The sequence below is a fragment of the Dermacentor variabilis genome, chromosome 8, assembly GCF_050947875.1.
Source record: "Dermacentor variabilis isolate Ectoservices chromosome 8, ASM5094787v1, whole genome shotgun sequence".
Lineage (NCBI taxonomy): Eukaryota > Metazoa > Arthropoda > Arachnida > Ixodida > Ixodidae > Dermacentor > Dermacentor variabilis.
The window spans coordinates 88,887,518-88,905,280 of NC_134575.1; the positions used below are offsets into that span (position 1 = coordinate 88,887,518).

The 17,763-nt window shown below is 44.5% G+C and overlaps 1 protein-coding gene across 1 annotated transcript in view; it reads left to right on the forward strand.

Moving 5' to 3' along the window:
* The window catches only part of LOC142590391 (uncharacterized), a 93,318-nt gene that overhangs the window by 22,002 nt on the left and 53,553 nt on the right, over window positions 1-17,763 (forward strand). The window contains exons 5-6 of the mRNA XM_075702475.1: window positions 4,911-5,105; window positions 15,266-15,356. Coding sequence (XP_075558590.1) covers window positions 4,911-5,105; window positions 15,266-15,356 — 286 coding nt within the window. The remainder of the gene's footprint in view (window positions 1-4,910; window positions 5,106-15,265; window positions 15,357-17,763) is intronic.

Genomic DNA, 17,763 nt, shown 5'->3' on the forward strand with positions numbered 1-17,763 from the left:
ATCCGAAATGAAATTGAGCTGGTAGGCAACACAGGAATAGGATACCGCTAGAACAAAAACACTGCTCTTATATTGCCCCAGCTGTGCCAGGGAAGGGTTGTTTCCCTTATCGCCTATTAAAAGCGTGCAGTACGCTTCGAATGGCACTACGCCTCGTGCTGTGGGACAGACAGGTGTAGATTCTTATCTGAATAGGGTTGGCAGCGATAGCTGAGAATGCAATGTGCGATGACCGCCAAGTAGATTTGCTGGTACCAGAGGAGAAAACTAACCCCCATATCAGAAAGGCAACTTAAGTCGAAGGCCATGCTTGACTTGATGTAAATGCCGCCTGGCGTTAACGTGCCGAAAGACGCTCACTGCGTTTCCTTCAGCACGTTCCCGATAGGCGTCACTTAGATCAAGTCAAGCATGGGCTTCAACTTAAGTTGCATTTGTGAATACGGGGGTAAGTGCAGGCCAGCATGTTCATGTGACATGGCAGGCAAGCGGGAGAGCTTTTTCGCAGTGCATTCCAGAATGCTACACTCTGTGTAGGCCTCACTCAGCCGTGAACGTAAACTTCGATGTAAGCTTTCAAATAGATACATGTATGTCACAATGAAAAAAAGAACATTTGCACTTAGTGTCATTATTCATTGGTCTGTGGCCACTAAAGCGGCATCTACCTAACTGCCAATGGGAGACTCATACCAGGTAGCTCCACTCTCCTTGGCAGGAACCCTCCGTGCCAGGCCTTGTGGGGAAGAATAAAAAAAGAAAGAAGAGCATTCAACTGCACGAGCCAAAGAGGGAAAAATGATATACAGAAGAGGCGCATCCCCGTTGCAAGGCGACATGTGGCTGGTCGGTGCATGTGCACAGCATGCCCTTCCAAAACGCACTGTAAAGTACCAATTTCCGGGCAAGTACTGCAGGGAAGCTTCCTTGGCAGGAGACTACAGCTCTCGACTCTAGTGTGCTGCACGCCTTTTCTTGTTCACATGGGATCTAGCAGCTCGAAAACGTGTCATACGATCAATTTGGTTTATGTACAGAATGTTGGTCCTGAAAGACCATGTTTTCTGGGAACGTATTAACTGGTGTGACAGCGACTTTTTTAGGCTTGTAGCGCAGCTCAGAACGAGCAGAAAAGGGAGGTGGAAGGGGTAATGAAAAGGTATGGAAAACAGGGTGAGCGCTAACTTCCAACTGATAGTTTATTTCGTGACTCAGAAGGCTACTTATACACTCAACGAACCATGTGGCATGAAGAGACAACACAAAACCAAGCAACAAAAGCAAAAGTAACCATGTAAAAAACATTCAGACAGCCTGTGGCGGCAGTCCGAGATGCGCCATTTCATTGCTTGATAATGATAATGAAGGTGAGCTTACACGTGCATGGCCATAGCTTTTGCTGCAATGATTTATCTTGTAAGCTGATTGTGACTACGACCTAGAATGACGCATTCTTCTAAAACAGGTTTGCAACCACACAATTTGTAGTGCCTAGCAAGAAACCCCCCAGCTGTAATACAATTCTTAGCATTGTAACAACGTTCGCGCAGCCTATCATTCAATGCAACAGTATCAACAGTGCAACGTGATGGGGTCATTTTTTGTGTTCGCAATTGCAAACGTGGGCACCTGGAAATTGTACGAAACAGAATAATATTAACAAGGTTCGGCTGTATATTCTGCATACCGGCTGAATTTTTCGTAATGTTCACGAATTTGGGCTCGTTTCACGACTTTAGAAATGTTGCATCATGTTTTACGAAAAACACTGTGTGCAAAAGCGTTTCGCCCTGTCAGGTCTTTAGGTCTTCTGCTGCAGTAGCAAAAGGACATCAGAGGAAGACTTCTGTGAAGCAATTGTTTGCGGACAAGTTCCTTAAGCAGACAAAATTAGACAAAGCAAAGTTGGAAAAAAAGTTGTTGCGATCTGTAAAAAAGTGTTGCTTGCTACTCAGTGCTGTTTTAAGTTTGCTGCTGCTTTAGTGCTGCATCTAAAGTAAATCATCTTTAATAAGGTGTGTACGTATCACCAAAAAGCAGATGCTTAACGGAATCGTTAATAAAAGTGGCTGTTTATGCTATTTCATACTGGCATTGTGTTAGTCGACAGTGAGGTCATTTGAATATTTTTGGCACATAGTAATTATGCTTTCTTTTACCATAGTTCATGAACACATGTGGCTTAACTGCCGTTCTTGCATAGGGGCTTAATTGTTGCACGGCTAAACCAGAAGGCAATGGATCAAATCCTGGCCACAGCAGCAACATTTCGATATGGGCATAATGCAAAAATGCCTGTGTACCATGCATTCGGTGCATGTTAATGAAACTCATGTGGTGAAAATTAATCCAGAGTCCCCCACTACGGAATGCCTCACAATGATATCGTGGTTTTGGCACTTAAAGCCCCAGAACTTAATTTAAACACACGTGGCTTGATGTCTTTCAGTTTTCCTTAGTTTAGCACTCTTGTCAAACAAATTTAGAATAGTGCTTACAAGCATATATAAACAGTTTATGCATGCTGTTGGGTTTCTGTGGTTTATGTGCACTTCGTTAACATACATTATTTGGCGAATTTAATGTACGTGATGAACATGGCAGCAACCGTGGCTCAGCGCTGTCGTTGATAGTCAATAAATTGTGACATAACCTTTGGCTTAGTTTAAACTCCCCTGAAATGCTAGTTATGAGTGCTTAGCGCATCCAGTTTTCAAGATCATTCAGCAATCCTGGCATCTATAAGCCTGACCAGATGCATTGGCTTATAATGCAAAGAAGGGGTAAGGCGTGGAGATACGGACGCAAGAGACACAAGTCCACTTCTATTGTGTCCGTGTCTGCACGCCTTACCCCTTCTTTGCATTATGAATCCTTACCAACTAGCTCAGCTTTCTGTCATTCTAAGCATTGGCTTAGGAACTTCGGAATAGTAGCCTTCGGACAATTTTCACATGAGTGTCCAGATGGTACCCTGCCTTCAAACGTTTTCGTAATGTTTGCATTTCCATACACGTAATGAAAGCTCATCAAGGGATGCACCGCAAGCTGTGGAGTCCTGCAGAGTGCTTGTGCGATGACAGGTAATTCGAACTGCTCTTGGTTCCGGCAAGGTACTATGTATTTGAATGGAGAAAACTCCTGCGAATTTGAACTCCAAAACTATGCAGCACTTATTTTGAACAAACTCGTTCACTCCCATCACCACTTTTCAAACCAGAGTCAAAAGTGAAGGTCCGACATGTCGCTAGCCACCGTAATGTTGTGTGCCATAAAAATGGCGAAAGATGCACTGGAAGCAGAGACCAAACCGATGAAAGCAAAGCAGTGTACACCCTCCTTTCCCATCTGGCTTAAAGGGCCCTGCACCAGGTTTGAAACAGGAAGAAAGAGGGTTAACTGAGGGGCCTCATTTTTATTAGTTATATCATAAGAAGCCAACAAACACTGACACCAAGCACAACATAGGGTAAATTACTTGTGCTTAATTAATGAAATAGACACAATCAGTTAATGAAAATGAAAGTGGATGAAAAAACAAATTGCTGCAGATGAGAAATGATCCCACAACCTTCGCATGCGAAGGTTGTGGGATCGTTCCTTACTTGCGGCAAGTTGTTTATTGATCCACTTTCATTTCCATTAACTTATTGTTTCATTATTTCATTTATTAAGCACAAGCAATTTCCCCTATGTTGTCCTTGATGTCAGTGTTTGTTGGCTTCTCGTGATACTACAATAGCTTTGGTCATATTAAACTAGTGCAGTGTATACAATGTGCACTGATGATTGCGTCTGCAAAGTATTGCACCGCCACGCGCCCATCTTAAGATGCAGCTGCACTCCCAGCCAGAGAGTCGAGGTGAGACTCGGAAGTGTGCCTACGTAATTCCCATTGGTGAAACGTCACTCACTGCGGCACATCGAAAATTATTCGAGGCTACAGCAGTAATTTGTTTGATCTGTTGCTACACCAGACAATTTAAAGTTCAGAGAAACAATAAAACCTACAAACAGAATGTCTCTCTTTTTTACTACATGCACTAGCAAGAGGTACGTACTTCCTTTTCGTCTGCTTGTTACCTCGTTGTGCAAACATGCGTGCAGGAGATGAAACTATCTGTCATTTTCTGTCGGGTCCGAGCATGCGATCGTGCTCTTTGATCCACTTGCCCGTGTGACACCAACTTATACCACTAGTCGGGTGTCCTCGCGCACAGCTTGCAAATTTGCACACTGCGCAAAACAAGATCAATGCAACAGCTCGCACGCGACAGCATTGCCGGAATGTGCACCTCACAGCAAAAACGAGAGAGAAAAAGAAATGAAGGCGGGGCCCGTGATGTATGTCTCACGCAGTCATCCGGCTCCAGTATGAGAGAATGCAGGGAACGAATTTCGCTTCCGGAGGCTAGACGGGGGCTAGTGGAGAGAGTGTATATGTTGGCAGCGGAGCTTGCTTACTAAATCATGGGTTCGCGGCACTTCAAACTTTTCTAACTGTGCTCTTAATGCACCAATATAAAAAAATTCTTGGGGTAGAGTGCTCTCTGGAGGGCACGTAACAATTTTTAAACTAACAACCAATTTGCTGTACGGCCTGGTGAGGTGCCTCCAGTGTGCACTTAAACTTATGCCATGCAGTGATGAAGGACTGATCAGACTTTTTCTATGCAAGCTCAGTGATGGTTTAGTTTTGTGCACTGTGCTACACAATTGATCAGGCACTCTGTTTAAAGGGGCTCTTACGAGCAGGAGCTCTGTTTTATTTTAATAAATTACCGATCCCCTTGTAGGTTGAAATAACGAGGTTCTACTGTTGTTAACTTACGTATGACGCCGAATACTATTTGACAACTGTCTATTTGCCAGTGAAAGCTGGCCAATATGACCTTGCCATCCTTGTGCAGGCAACACCACCACAAGGAGTCGCTGGCCGCGTCCACGTTCTGTGTACATTGTCAATGCCGGGGACGGCGGGGCGTCGCCCACGTTGCCCAGAGCTGACCAACTGCGGCAGCACCGGGAAGCATGGCTGGCGACTGCGGCAGGAGAGGAGGACGTTACCGTGGCAGCCACACGATACCAAGAGTCATCGCTGGCGCGTAAGTCTGCATGTGGCCTTCACGTCGGTTGTATTACTGCATTACCTTCCTACAGTAGGTCTTTGCCCATAACCCGACGTCTGTGACATGCTTCCGGCTCCCAAATTGCATACACTGCATTCGTCCAGCAAAAGCGTAGTCTTTAAAATTCGCATTTCAAATCCAGAGGGTGCCACCCTATGGGACATAGATTTGGACACCACCTATACCGTAAATGTCTCCCCTTGGTGAACCAAAACTGATCTAAAAAATGAAAGGGTGGTGGCGACGCCGCTTGAAGTTCCTGCATCAGCTCACCGTAACATTGTGCAGTTTGACGGTGTCTGCTCAGCCACGATCAATGTTGTAATGGTGAAGGCAGAATGCATGGTATTGTATAGGAGCCTGAGACTGCGTTTACTAAGTTTTGAGACCATTTACTCTGCCTCAGTGGCCCAAATAGTATGTCCAGTATGCCAGATACCATGTCTTAGTTTGGGAACACCGGCAGTACATTGCGGCCGCTGGTCAAAGAAAAGTTTCGCTCCACTAGTTCGGTGGTGATAGCAGGCTAGTAGCAGGCTGATAAAACTTCAATATCCCCCCACAGTCCCCAAGATTGGTATTTGCAGTGCCACACGAGTGCCCCGGTGTTTGGAGGCGCTACTAAAGCAAAGATGGCGGCATGCTGTACCCATAGTGCAACACTATCTTGTTTAAGACTGAGGGAAGATGCAGGAGCAAGTGCCAAATTCAAGTCGCTTGTTGACACCATTCTGTTAACGCTTTATTTCACCTCTTGGGTTTCACTCTCTACCAGCAGGCAGATACAGAAATGAGTAAAGTAAAATGCAAATAATTATTTGTTTTAGAAAATGTGACAGGAAACATTTGCAGCACAACATGTGTAAACCTTTGCAAGGTTTTCAAAGGCTCTTTGTAATAATTTCCTGACATCCCATGTTGGGAGAAAAAGATACTTGATACAAGCAGATAACGCATTGTGTTGTGCAACAATGTGTTGGTTCAGTTACTCGGCTTTTTTAGTTCGAAACTCCAAAAAGCCTTCAGAACATTGTATCAATACATAACTAGCATCCTCCTTGTCCACTGCCATTGTTAACAGGCCTTAGAGAAGCCAGGACATCATCCCTGCTGCTTGCGAATAGTTTGTCACAAGTTCATCTTGTAGCTTTCCCCTCCTCCCACGGAGTTGATGGAATCAAGCAGAACTACTTTGATAACTTCTAAGAAAAAAAAAATTAAATGTGTAGTCACAGAACAAAATCTATAAAACTCAAGTGACATGATCTGATACATTACAACTCCATATGTTTATACTCAAAGTTGTTTTGAGCGTCCTGTCATTGCAACAATATAAAGCACTGCACCCTAACATCTGCTATGGTCCATGAAGTTTCGCTGGCTAAGCTGCCTTTGAATAAAGCATTAGAACAAGCATATTCTTCAACTGAATCATGCAATCTATCCACCTTCATAGAAAGCGCAGCTTGAACTGGTTAGATTTTCAAATAAAACACTCAAGTTCTTCACCTGATGCTGCAACAGGCTAGTAGCTCTCGTGCACATTAAGTAACAACTCTAACATGCGTGATATTGTGCCTTTCATCCGTTCTAATTTGAAAGAACTTCTTTCGTGGTGTTTTGTATTGCTGGGAGCAACTAGGCAAAATGGCTCCTACTTGCACTTATGGTTAAATTTATCTGAAATACAGTAGACCTTCATTGATACAATCCCGTTTTGTACGATTTCCCGACACCTAAGTCTATGACCAAGAATACAAAAAAAATAACTGAATACAGTTGTCCTTCTTTCTTGCCAGTTATGCATTCCTGGAAAACGGGATCTCTTGGCGCCAACATTCAGTATTGCCAAACTGCAATATTATTGTCACGTTGTAGTGACAGTCAAGAACACAGTATCAAGACTGTGAGTAATAAAAGAAACTCATCATTAGGCAAACTTGTGCCCCTAAAAGCAAGTGACATTCAAAGCATAACGAAAGTGGCGGACACAGTTGGCAATAGTTGAAAATCTGATCGGCTGATCGAGCACGTCAGCTTTAATAAATCGCTGGTTGAAGTTTCCAATGTAAACGCTGGTGCCTGTGTGACTTCCAAAAACTAGTACACAATTCATGTTGTGCATGCAATCCGACTACACAAGGTTCGGCGAGGACATGCACTACTGATAGATCAACGATAGCCTTCATGTGAGTTCTAAATAGTGGAGGTGCATCTTGCGCTGAGTGATAACGTCAAGTTGTTAGCAGGTCGAATGCGCAGTCCCCAAGAAAATGATAAAGAAACCCTCCATCGTTGCTTAATGGCTATGGTGTTGGGCTGCGAAGCACGAGGTCGCGAGATTGAATTCGGGCCTCGGCGGCAGCATTTTGATTGGGGCGAAATGCGAAAACACCCGTGTACTTAGATTTAGGTGCACGTTAAAGAACTCCAGGTGGTCGAAATTTCCAGAGTCCCCCACTACAGCATGCCTCATAATCAGCAAGTCGTCTTGGCACGTAAAACCCCATAATTTAAATGATAAAGAAGTACATGTGTCAATATTGCACATTTTCCAGCCACTTGGTGCCATGTACACAAGAACAGAAGTGGGACTCCTGCACCAATTGCACCATATTGATACAAACGCCAATTCCTGCACCAAACTGTGCCAAACACAGAAAACTGACCGAAATTTGGCGCGCTGCGCCAGAGCGGATTCGTTCTCTGGGAGAGAGTGCAGCCGTTCACATGCCGCACACTGCACGACGGCGCCTCCCACACAGTTTCTCGTAATTTTCGCGCTCATAACACTGGGCTTATTGGCGTTTCCGGCAAGCGGTCGGTGCACATGCGACCGCAGCTGGCTGTTGTTGCTGCTGTCAGAACGACCAGGGCAGCTGTATTCAGAGTAGGCTGAGGACGCTGCGAACGAACTATAGGTATTAGGGAGGCACATGCTGCAACTGGTTCGGTAGGTGGGCGTCTCTGACCCCAGGGATTGTGTAACGTAAAAATATTTCAATCTGTTTTTATGCCCATGTGGCGAGGCCTGAGCCATTTTGACCGATCACAAACAGTTAATGGTGGATTTGGAATGAGAACAGATTGTAATAGTTTTATGTTATACCACAAAGTTAAGCATTAGGTGCCTTGGAATCGCCCTGGTCTATTATGTAGAAATGGCTTTCGAAAAAAGTCAGTTTCGCCTGAAAGGCAAAGCATCGATCGCGATAGCAAATTAGTTGACAGCTATATGAATTAATCATACTATTTTTACCTGCCGTATTAACTTGTAAGCGTACGGCTACAAACTATAAAAAAGTTATTATAAATTAACAAGCTTGGTGTCACGCCACACAAGCAAATGGGAACATACCTCACACGACCACCATACGCACTCGCCATCAAAACGCTGGAGTGAGGAAGCGCAGCAGCAGGCGAATCAACTTTCGTGCTGCCTCTCGCTTCACTGTGATCTAAGCGGCGAGAACACGACACACACATAGCTATATATAGGCGCGCATAGCGTGCAATATATATATATATATATATATATATATATATATATATATATATATATATATATATAAGCGCATAGCTTTCAAGTAGGGCCCGTGCAGCTGTGCCATGTGCAGCAGGCGCCGGAGTAGAATGCCCCGCCCCCCTCCTCTCCTCCCCCCAGTGCCTTGCGCACGGCAGAAGGCCGCGCACGGCAACATTATCACCCTTCAACTTTATACGGAACATCGTGCCAACGCCAACGGTAGATGTGTATGAAGTGTCCATATAATTGCTTTCACAATAATGAAACAGTAGTTCATAACTCTGTCTTCTCTGTACGGTCTGTTAGTGAACTTCCATGCACTTCACCGACACCATCGAAACATTAAAGAAAAACATATTTATAAAAAAAATGTTGTGGGCTACTTTTCGAAATTTCGAAATCACTATTGCAGAATGCATGTTCTTAAAGCGAAGCTTTTTTTGCCTCTTCCTTCGACGACTTTCCCACCGCCACTGCTGCTGCTGTGGGCTGCTGTCGTGCACACCGCATCGGGTAAGAGAGGAAAGCGCGAGTAAGAGAGGAAAGGCGACGGGAGAAACTCGTTTTCTCCCCACCACATCAAATGTGCACAATACCCTCTGAAGCCCCCTGGCCATCGCCACATTAGTCGCTTGACAGCTATAATTACCCGTGACTCCCCTCAGAAGCATTGCAGAGACTGCGTCGCTTGCCTTTCTACTAACGTAGGAGGCCAGAGGGGATGCAGATAGAAATGTAGAGAAAGAAAGGGAGAGGAGGCAGTTACCATACAAGAGAGCAGGGCAGGTGTCGTGAAAAAGCAAGGAATCCCCACTACTATACGATAGCGGTTGCGGAGACACAGGATAAGCTTAATTTCAAGGTACGGTACAGTACGTAACTGCTATTTCTGAAAAATAAACACCATGCAAACATGTCAAGAGGGCAACCCTCACGCGGGGTGCCCAGAAGCAGAGCCACATTAAACCGCACTGCAGGGTCCAGGAGACACTACGGAAGCGGTAAACCATCAAATCAACACTTCTGTGCCTACCGCATTAGCTTTGCGGCTGTGGCATTGCTAGAGGTCGTGGATTTGACCCCAATCACGGCAGCTGAATTTCGACGGGGGCGAAATAGAAGACGCACATGCACTTAGATTTTGAGACACATTAAAGGACATCACAGTGTCAAAATTAATCCGGAGTCCGCTACTACGGCGTGCCTCATAATCTGAGTGTGGTTTTGGCACGTACAGCCCCATAATCCAATTCAAGTCTAATACTTCCACCACAATGTGATGTGCCATGTGAGGCAATGACAACGCTCAACTCTCAGAGGTTATAAAATATGGTGCACAACAATGCCTCAAACACCTTTCCCTGTGTGTTTTGTGCGCAACGTAGACAAACTGCACTGGTGCACGCAAGGTAACATTTAACATCAACTCACCACTCTCATGTTAGCCTAAACATTGAAGAAATTAAGCTTTAGCCGTCAACATCACCGCTAATTATCGGGAATAAAAGCATCCAGCATGGAAAGATTCGCTTACATCGATTCCCACAGTGCGTGGAATCTGCATAATCTTTTGTGGTTGCTACCGCTAAATGAATATCTACAGGCACTACTACCAAAATTTGTGTGCACTAAGCAGTTTCAGTATTGGGGTAATCTGCTTCGAAATTCAGCTTAAGACGCTTAAGACAGTTACAGTACGGCACTCATGTTGGTTTATTCTGTTTCGTTGTTGTTTCGAAGTGGGCTGCCATATTCCATTATTCCTCCAAAATTCAGATTGGCCTGCTCCAAACTGCTTCAAAATAAAATTGTATCTGCTCCAAATTGTTCCAAAATGAAATTCAGCCTGCTCCAAGCTTCTCCAGAATGCAATTTTGCCTGCTCCAAACTGCACCATAATGCAATTTTATTTGCATCAAAAGATTGCTCCGAAATGACTTTGGGCAGTCCCACCCCTGCAAGAAAGAAAGGTGCGAAGCGCGTAATCGAGAGCAGTAGGTGCCCACCACAGCAGCTTCCCTGCAGTATTCACCCATCCGTATCGCGTGGAGAGGGCGGCATGCATTCAGTTTCTTCATCCGGTACCAGCATACCTCCTATCGCTGCCAAGCCTGTTACGATAAGCATCTTCACCTATCTGTTTCATAGCATGTGTGGCAGTGTCATTGAAAGCCTACTTTAATAGCAGTAACGCTGACATGTCACCATTCCCTACTGCAGTACATGAAGTGAGCACCATGTTCCACTCTGACATCATATTTTGGCTTTGCCCACCTGCTCGATTTTGTTTTGGTTTCCCCTGACTGTCTTAAAACACTGTGCAATAGGGAAATGACAATTTAACTCTTGGGCTTCTGGGCCCCACCAGCTCGGCATGCGTCCGCATCTCATTTTGCAATGATCTATGCAGTGCTACTCAAGTCTGCCAAATTTTTTAGTTATTCAAATCATGCATTTTGCCGGCTGGTACGTTTTTTTCTCGCATATTTTTTTTTTCTTTTTTTTTTTTTAGAATGTATGAGCGAGGTTCTACTGTGCACGCCAAGGCACGAAATTCCCTATATGTCTCCAGGTAAAAAACAAGGTTATTTACTGATTCCTTTGATACTCCACACTGCCGTGTCTGCAGTACTATACCTACACAAACATTTCGCTTCCACTGCATCATCTCTCTCTTCACATGGATGCTATGTCATGGCTAGAGCAGACGGCTTGGCAAAGGTTGCTTCTCACAAGAGTAAACGCCTTGACATTGCATTTCCGGCAGCAGCAACCATGGCAACACAGTAAAAGGAATTTCAAGGGACATTTGTGTTAACTACGGGTGCTCAAATACTTGAAGTTTCGAATACGAATAGTTAGTGTTTAGAATTAGATTCAGATTCGAAAAGAAACTAAGTAGATTCGAATATTGTAAACTAAGTAAATATCTCCCAACAACTGATTGTTGAAATCTATTTACTGTTTTCAGTCTTCTAAACAGAGTATTGCTTGAATTTATAAGCTTGTCAATGAAGAAAGGTTTCGAAGCAATGCAGAAACAAGATGGGTAATGCAAGCTAGTCATAGAGCAGCAATTCTTTCTCTATGTGCTTGTTCGCAACCAAACTCTAATGTTGTTTGGAAGATTTGGATGCACTTCTAACAGTGGGTGATCTTGTGTTTAAAACTTATCATTTGTCCCATTAGTAAGGTGTCTTTTTTTACACTAGTCAGTACAGGCATGGTATCTAATTATACCGAAATAAATACAGCCGAATCCACTTATAACGATACTTGTTTTAACAATGTATCGGTTATGACGATGAAAAGCTGCTGGACCGTCAACTTTTGTATGTTTTCTATGGGGAAGTAATCCGCCTACTACAATGTCCCCATGCCGCATTATCGGTTATAACGACGAAGTCTCTCTGCTGGGTGTCCATGCCGAAGGGTGATCGAATGCGAAATGCTTGAAAAGAAAGAAGTTAAACACGATCTGCTGCACGATCGCCCGCCACCCCAACTGCCGCCGCACACATCTCTCCACGAGAGATGCACGCAAGCCTTGCGCACATCTCTCCCATCGCCCCTCCACCCCTCCAAAACTTGAATGGACCGCACCAACTGTGCTGACAACAATGCCAGCACTGCGGCGTTGCTCCCAAATTTCATGCACGGCCCTCACAGTTGGTTCTTTATTCTGTGGCCCTCATTCTATGCCATTCTGCTAACGGATTAAATCGCTCATGCGTTTCTTTGTTCGTTGCATCGAAGTCGTTCCTGGCCACATTGTTTCTCAGCCTCGCTTGACTTGCCGCAGAAACAGAAAATGGCTGATCCACCCGCTGATCATCGACCAATGCACAATGTTACCGGCAAAAAGAAAGCGCACTGCTATATACTTCGAAACGAAGTACTTCTAACTGATCAGGCGATTGTCGCGAGTATGCTTGCATCGAATAGCGACAGTGACGGCCACGGCAGCAGCGCTGACACGGTAGGGAAGACTGCCTCAACATTGTCCTTGCGGGAGGTCCTGTAGATGATTCAGTCCCTCATGGGCTTGTTTTCGCGAAGGACCTTCCGCTTCACTACGTGGAGCACCTGGATGCCTTGGAGAAGGATGTCGGCAAGCTTCGCGTAAAGCAAGCAAGGCTGACAGACATGCGGTTTTCTCGTGTAACGCAGTGGGAAGTACATGGGAGGATGCTTGTGGCGATCTCGCTCCGTTTCTTCTGGATATATCAAGCTGAGTTGCTTCTGCGGCAACCTTCCCACATTTTTTAAAAGGCACCTTTTGGGGCCACCGAAGCGATGCCTCGGCGGAACTCGTATGTCACTCGCCGCCCGTGACCCTTCTTTTCAGTTGTTATAGCAGTGGCATTGTTGAATGCCGACAGCCACGGCTTGTTAACAACATGCGATCGGAGCACGCAGGAAGCAGAGTTAAACAGTTAAGCGAGTCAACACAATCATAAGTAGGATGGAGAAAGGTGGTGCAGAGAACTGGCCTCCCACCATTGTAGTTTTCTCAGAACAGCTGCGCCATCCCCCGTTTTGATTGTTTCTTCATGCAACCTGATTATAACAATTATTGGTTATAACAATGGAATTTTTGTGGCACTTGAATATTGTTGTAAGGGGGTTCGACTCTATTCCTGCTATAAATAAATGAGTCTGCATTTTACAGTTCAATATTCGATTCAGTATTGTATATTTGCTATGCTTGTTTTATTCATATTTGAGAAAGCGGATGTTTGCCTCCCTCTAGTGCAGTAGACTTCTGTTAACCCGGCTCTGGTTTATTCTACTTTGATTTGAGGGTCCTGGCCAGTGCCCATGCAATTCTATGGGGCTTAACCTTTGCTAGTTTGATCCTAAAATTGGCCTTTGCCGGATCATTCGAAACCCACCTTATGCAAATGGTGTGCACGCACATGGCCAACCACAATGGTGACCTCAATAACGACGGTGACCTCAATGTTTGTCTTGGCAGAGACTAGGGGACAGTGAACGTGTTTAACACATATCAGTTCCTGTGGAAAAAGCCTATTTTCTGCCTGACCTAGGAAGATTTGCAAGCAATAATCGGCGCTCACAATTGTCTGATTACAGCATTACCCACTTCTAAAGGGGCAGCGTCTTCTTTTGAAAATTTGGTCATAAATTGTCTGTACAGTGTAGTCAGATACGAAATCAAAACGGCCTTCTAGGCATTTTTATGCTTTCCCACATAACACGAGTGCACCTAGGCGAACCTGACGTTAAAAAAAATGTGAAACGAAGATGACTCTAGGAAACTGACCACCAATTTATGTGTATATAAATACACCACATGTTGCAGTAGGAACATTGAGTGATGGGGCAGGAAGTACTACAAAATACATCAAGCATAAGCAGGAACAAATGAATGTTGTTAATGACTGCAAAATTCTGTGCAATACTTAACACACAGCTTTACTAGAAGTGAGTGTACAAATTCTCGCGGAACGTTTCACGCTTAGTGATGGAGACAAAGCTATCAGGAAGATTATTCCAGGGTGCAATGGCTTGTGGCAACACTGAGGAATTAAAAGATTTGGTTCTACCAAAATATTACCTTGTATACATGGTGCATACCTATATCTTTCTGTGCAATGCACTAGCTTTCGGTCATGAATGCGAGCAATGAGAGAAGTCTTAATGTCGCAGGATTTAATGTTAGTTGCTATGTATGAAACTGAGCATAAGTGCGCTTGAGCTTGAAGCCCTGCTTTGCGCTCGCACATCTTATATTTGGTGAAGGCCTTGCTTGCAAATATATGTACAATCGACTCTCGTTACAACAGATCTTGATAATACAACAAAAGGCATCTGTTTTATCCTAAGTCTGTATTATCCAAAATGCCTCCCTTCCGAAACTTTCGCCAGGATGTCTAAGAACTCTATTGCAAAGAGTGAGTGACGAACCTCCAAAGTAAAAAAGAAAAAAAAAGTTGCAGTTTTGCCCAAAAGGCGAAGGATCGATTGCAGTAGCAAATTAAGCAAGAGAAGCGTGGCAGCAGAAGAAAGCGAATCGATCTTCGTGCTCTCTCGTTTCAATGCAAACTAAACGTCAGAAGCACAGCACATATGAAGCTACCAGCATGGAACACACTTTGTGCACATGGCAGATACGGCTTTCAAGATAAGACAGCTGCGCCGTAAGCAGCAGCCACCGCAGTAGAACCCCCTCTCTCACCTCCTTGCCCTCCCCCCCCCCTCATGCCTCGCACGCCAAAGAAGACGGTGCATTTCCACACCACCTTCCTCCTCCTCTCGCGCGTGCCATATTGAGCTGCAATCGTCGACTGACTGTCGCAAGTCTGTTGTCAGCCTATGTCAACACAGCAAAAGTATGTTTTACACGCCCGACTTTGAAAAAAATTGCCACTGATTTTGTCCGCTGTAGCTGATAATTCATTGTATCACGGTCCGTTAAATGTGAAGTTCGTTGCATTAACAAAATAGGTAGAACAAACTAAGGCTGAAATATAATCCGATATATCCGGAAGTCTGTTGTACATGGGTCCGTTGTAACGAGCATAGACTATATTTTTTTAATGTGCATATGCTTCAGTAATGAGCATTTTGCTTGTTTTATGCGCAGGCACTGTTCGCAGTCTCTTCTTCAATTTCTGGAAGTGTGTGTACGTGACGGCAACAGGTGTGATAGTCACGGACCTCTGGTTGCTTTCAAGGTGAGCAGCAAGGAGGAGTTTATCTCTGAGTCCGTGTAGGGCCACTGAGGAGCATGCAGGGTTGGGCAACACTCACGGACAATACTTTCAGGCTACAAAGTCAAAACTATAAAGCACGTGCTCGATTGATTCTCAATACACAAACACTGGGGGATGGCCTGACAATAGTCTCTTACTAAGACTTCTATACAGCAAACTAATCTGCTGCTGCAAGTCACTCATCGACTATGCAAATGGGGGGTAGTACATGAATTAGTCTAGTCTTCGTTTTGGGGCTTCATATGTTTTTCTTGTTGCTTTATTATGCTAACCCACCATGGTGGCTTAGCAGCTATGGTGTTGCGCTGCCAAGCACGAGATTGTGGGATCAAATCCCTGGGCGCGGCAGCTGCATTTCGATGGGGGCGAAATGCAATAACCCCCATATCTCGTGCATTGAAGGCACATTAAAGATCCTCAGGTAGTCAAAATTAATTTGGAGTCCCCCAGTACAGCGTGCCTCATAACCAAATCGTGGTTTTGTTGCGCTATAGTTTTAGAAATGTTGAAGCAATATTATTCTTCTAAACCCATGAACACAATCATTATAATTGAAAATTGTTGCATAGCTGCTGGCCAGGACCTTTGGTCGGGATCGAATAAGTGGAGTTGAATTAACAAAAGTCTACTGCATGATAAGGAGGTATTATTTGTGCGAAAGGCATGCTTTAATTTTTTAAGGACAAGATGTAAAAATACCTCAAGTAAACGCTCTTATTTTTTTCCGCAGTGGGCAATATACACAGAGACTAAGTATATTTAATGAAAAGAAAAAGAAATATTTTGAAGAAACATTTTCTACTATAAGTTTGTCGCCTGTGTGCAACACCAGGCAGAACACTGGGAGGAAGCTTCCTCAAAGCCATGGGAAACTTGAACTAAGAGTTCTTGTCCGACACGAAAAAGATGCTCAAGCTTGGCCCACTGTTAGCGTGAACGTGCGAGTGCGTGGATCATGCTCGGCAGAGCGCCAGCCGTAGGAAGCAGCAAAAAGCATGCACATGCGCGCAAAACACCAAAAAGGTGGCACTTGCCACACATCATCTGTTAGCAAATCACCCCCTTCACATCACCCTTCATAATGTGCAGCTTGCAGGAGAAACGTGTCATTTCGAACACCACCATCTGTGAGACGTAGAAATCACATAAGTAAGGGTGTGTGAATACTCGAATGTTCGATTCGCGAATTGAATATCAACTATTGGATTCTTCTAACATTCGGTATTTCGAATATTCAATGAAAGACCAAGCCATGGAGTGTACCTTGATGCGCGCAGGTTCCCATAGTGCACAATCTCTTTTGGTACAAGGTTCAACTGGGTCGACGAAATCGGTTTCACGCATTTGCTTGGTTTTCACCACTTCCTGGTGCTGCAGGCATGATGAGCCACATGCTCGCTCATTGCCTTTAACAGTGGACGAACCTACACATTGCATCTGCTCTAGATTACCTATGTGATCCCACTGCAGCCCCGTTATCTTGCATTGGTCTTCCTTCTTCAACCGCGCTTTCCAAAGAAAAAGAAGCAAGTGCCTTCCCAGACTACTTGCTCATCCTCTGTTCTTGCTCTAGTCCAACATGTGACACTTGCTGCCTGTCATTCAGTGCTGGCCAAATACATTTAGCCAGCAGCTTCGTCCTCAAAAGCCAAAACTCTGCTAGAAAAGAAAAGGTTATTTTGGTTGGTTGCCTCTAGGCACACTCTCACTCGTAAAGGGTTAGGCCAACATGCAGGGGGACTGTTTAGGTCGGTGGGTGGTCCATTATCGTGAGGTTACAGCGTGAAGGCACAATGAGGATGTATACAGGACAAGGGCAAGTTCAAGTTTATACAGAGGAGTGAAATAGAAAAATCCTATACTAACCATGACTGAAGCAAGGTTAAACAAAGACAAGCGAGTATTAGAAAAAAAACAATGAACTGTAAAACCAGGACACAAACAAGAAAATGCATATGTCACAATCATTGTCCATGTGTGTGGCTTTCCAAAAAATATAGCTGTTTCTGATAGTGCTGTGGATGACTTGCTGACGCATGCACTCTGTTCTCAGGCCTTTTGTGTTCCTTCAAGTATAATACGGTTAGGATCACCTCTTTGTATAAGGAAAGCTAAGGCTTTGATCAAACCAAAGGGTGCTACCACATGTGCTGGTGTGCCGAGCCAGAACAACATATTCACCATTACACACATTGCACATGTGTTAGTGTTCTGCTAGTCTGGTCTTGTTTACACTATCATTTTGCCTTTACGCTGTTGACTCGCAGTTAAGCCAAGCCTTGCACACCCATATCCGAAGATTCCCATGGCAACACAACACTTGTACAGTGGAACCCCGTTCATACGTTTTTCACCGGACCGGGGAAAA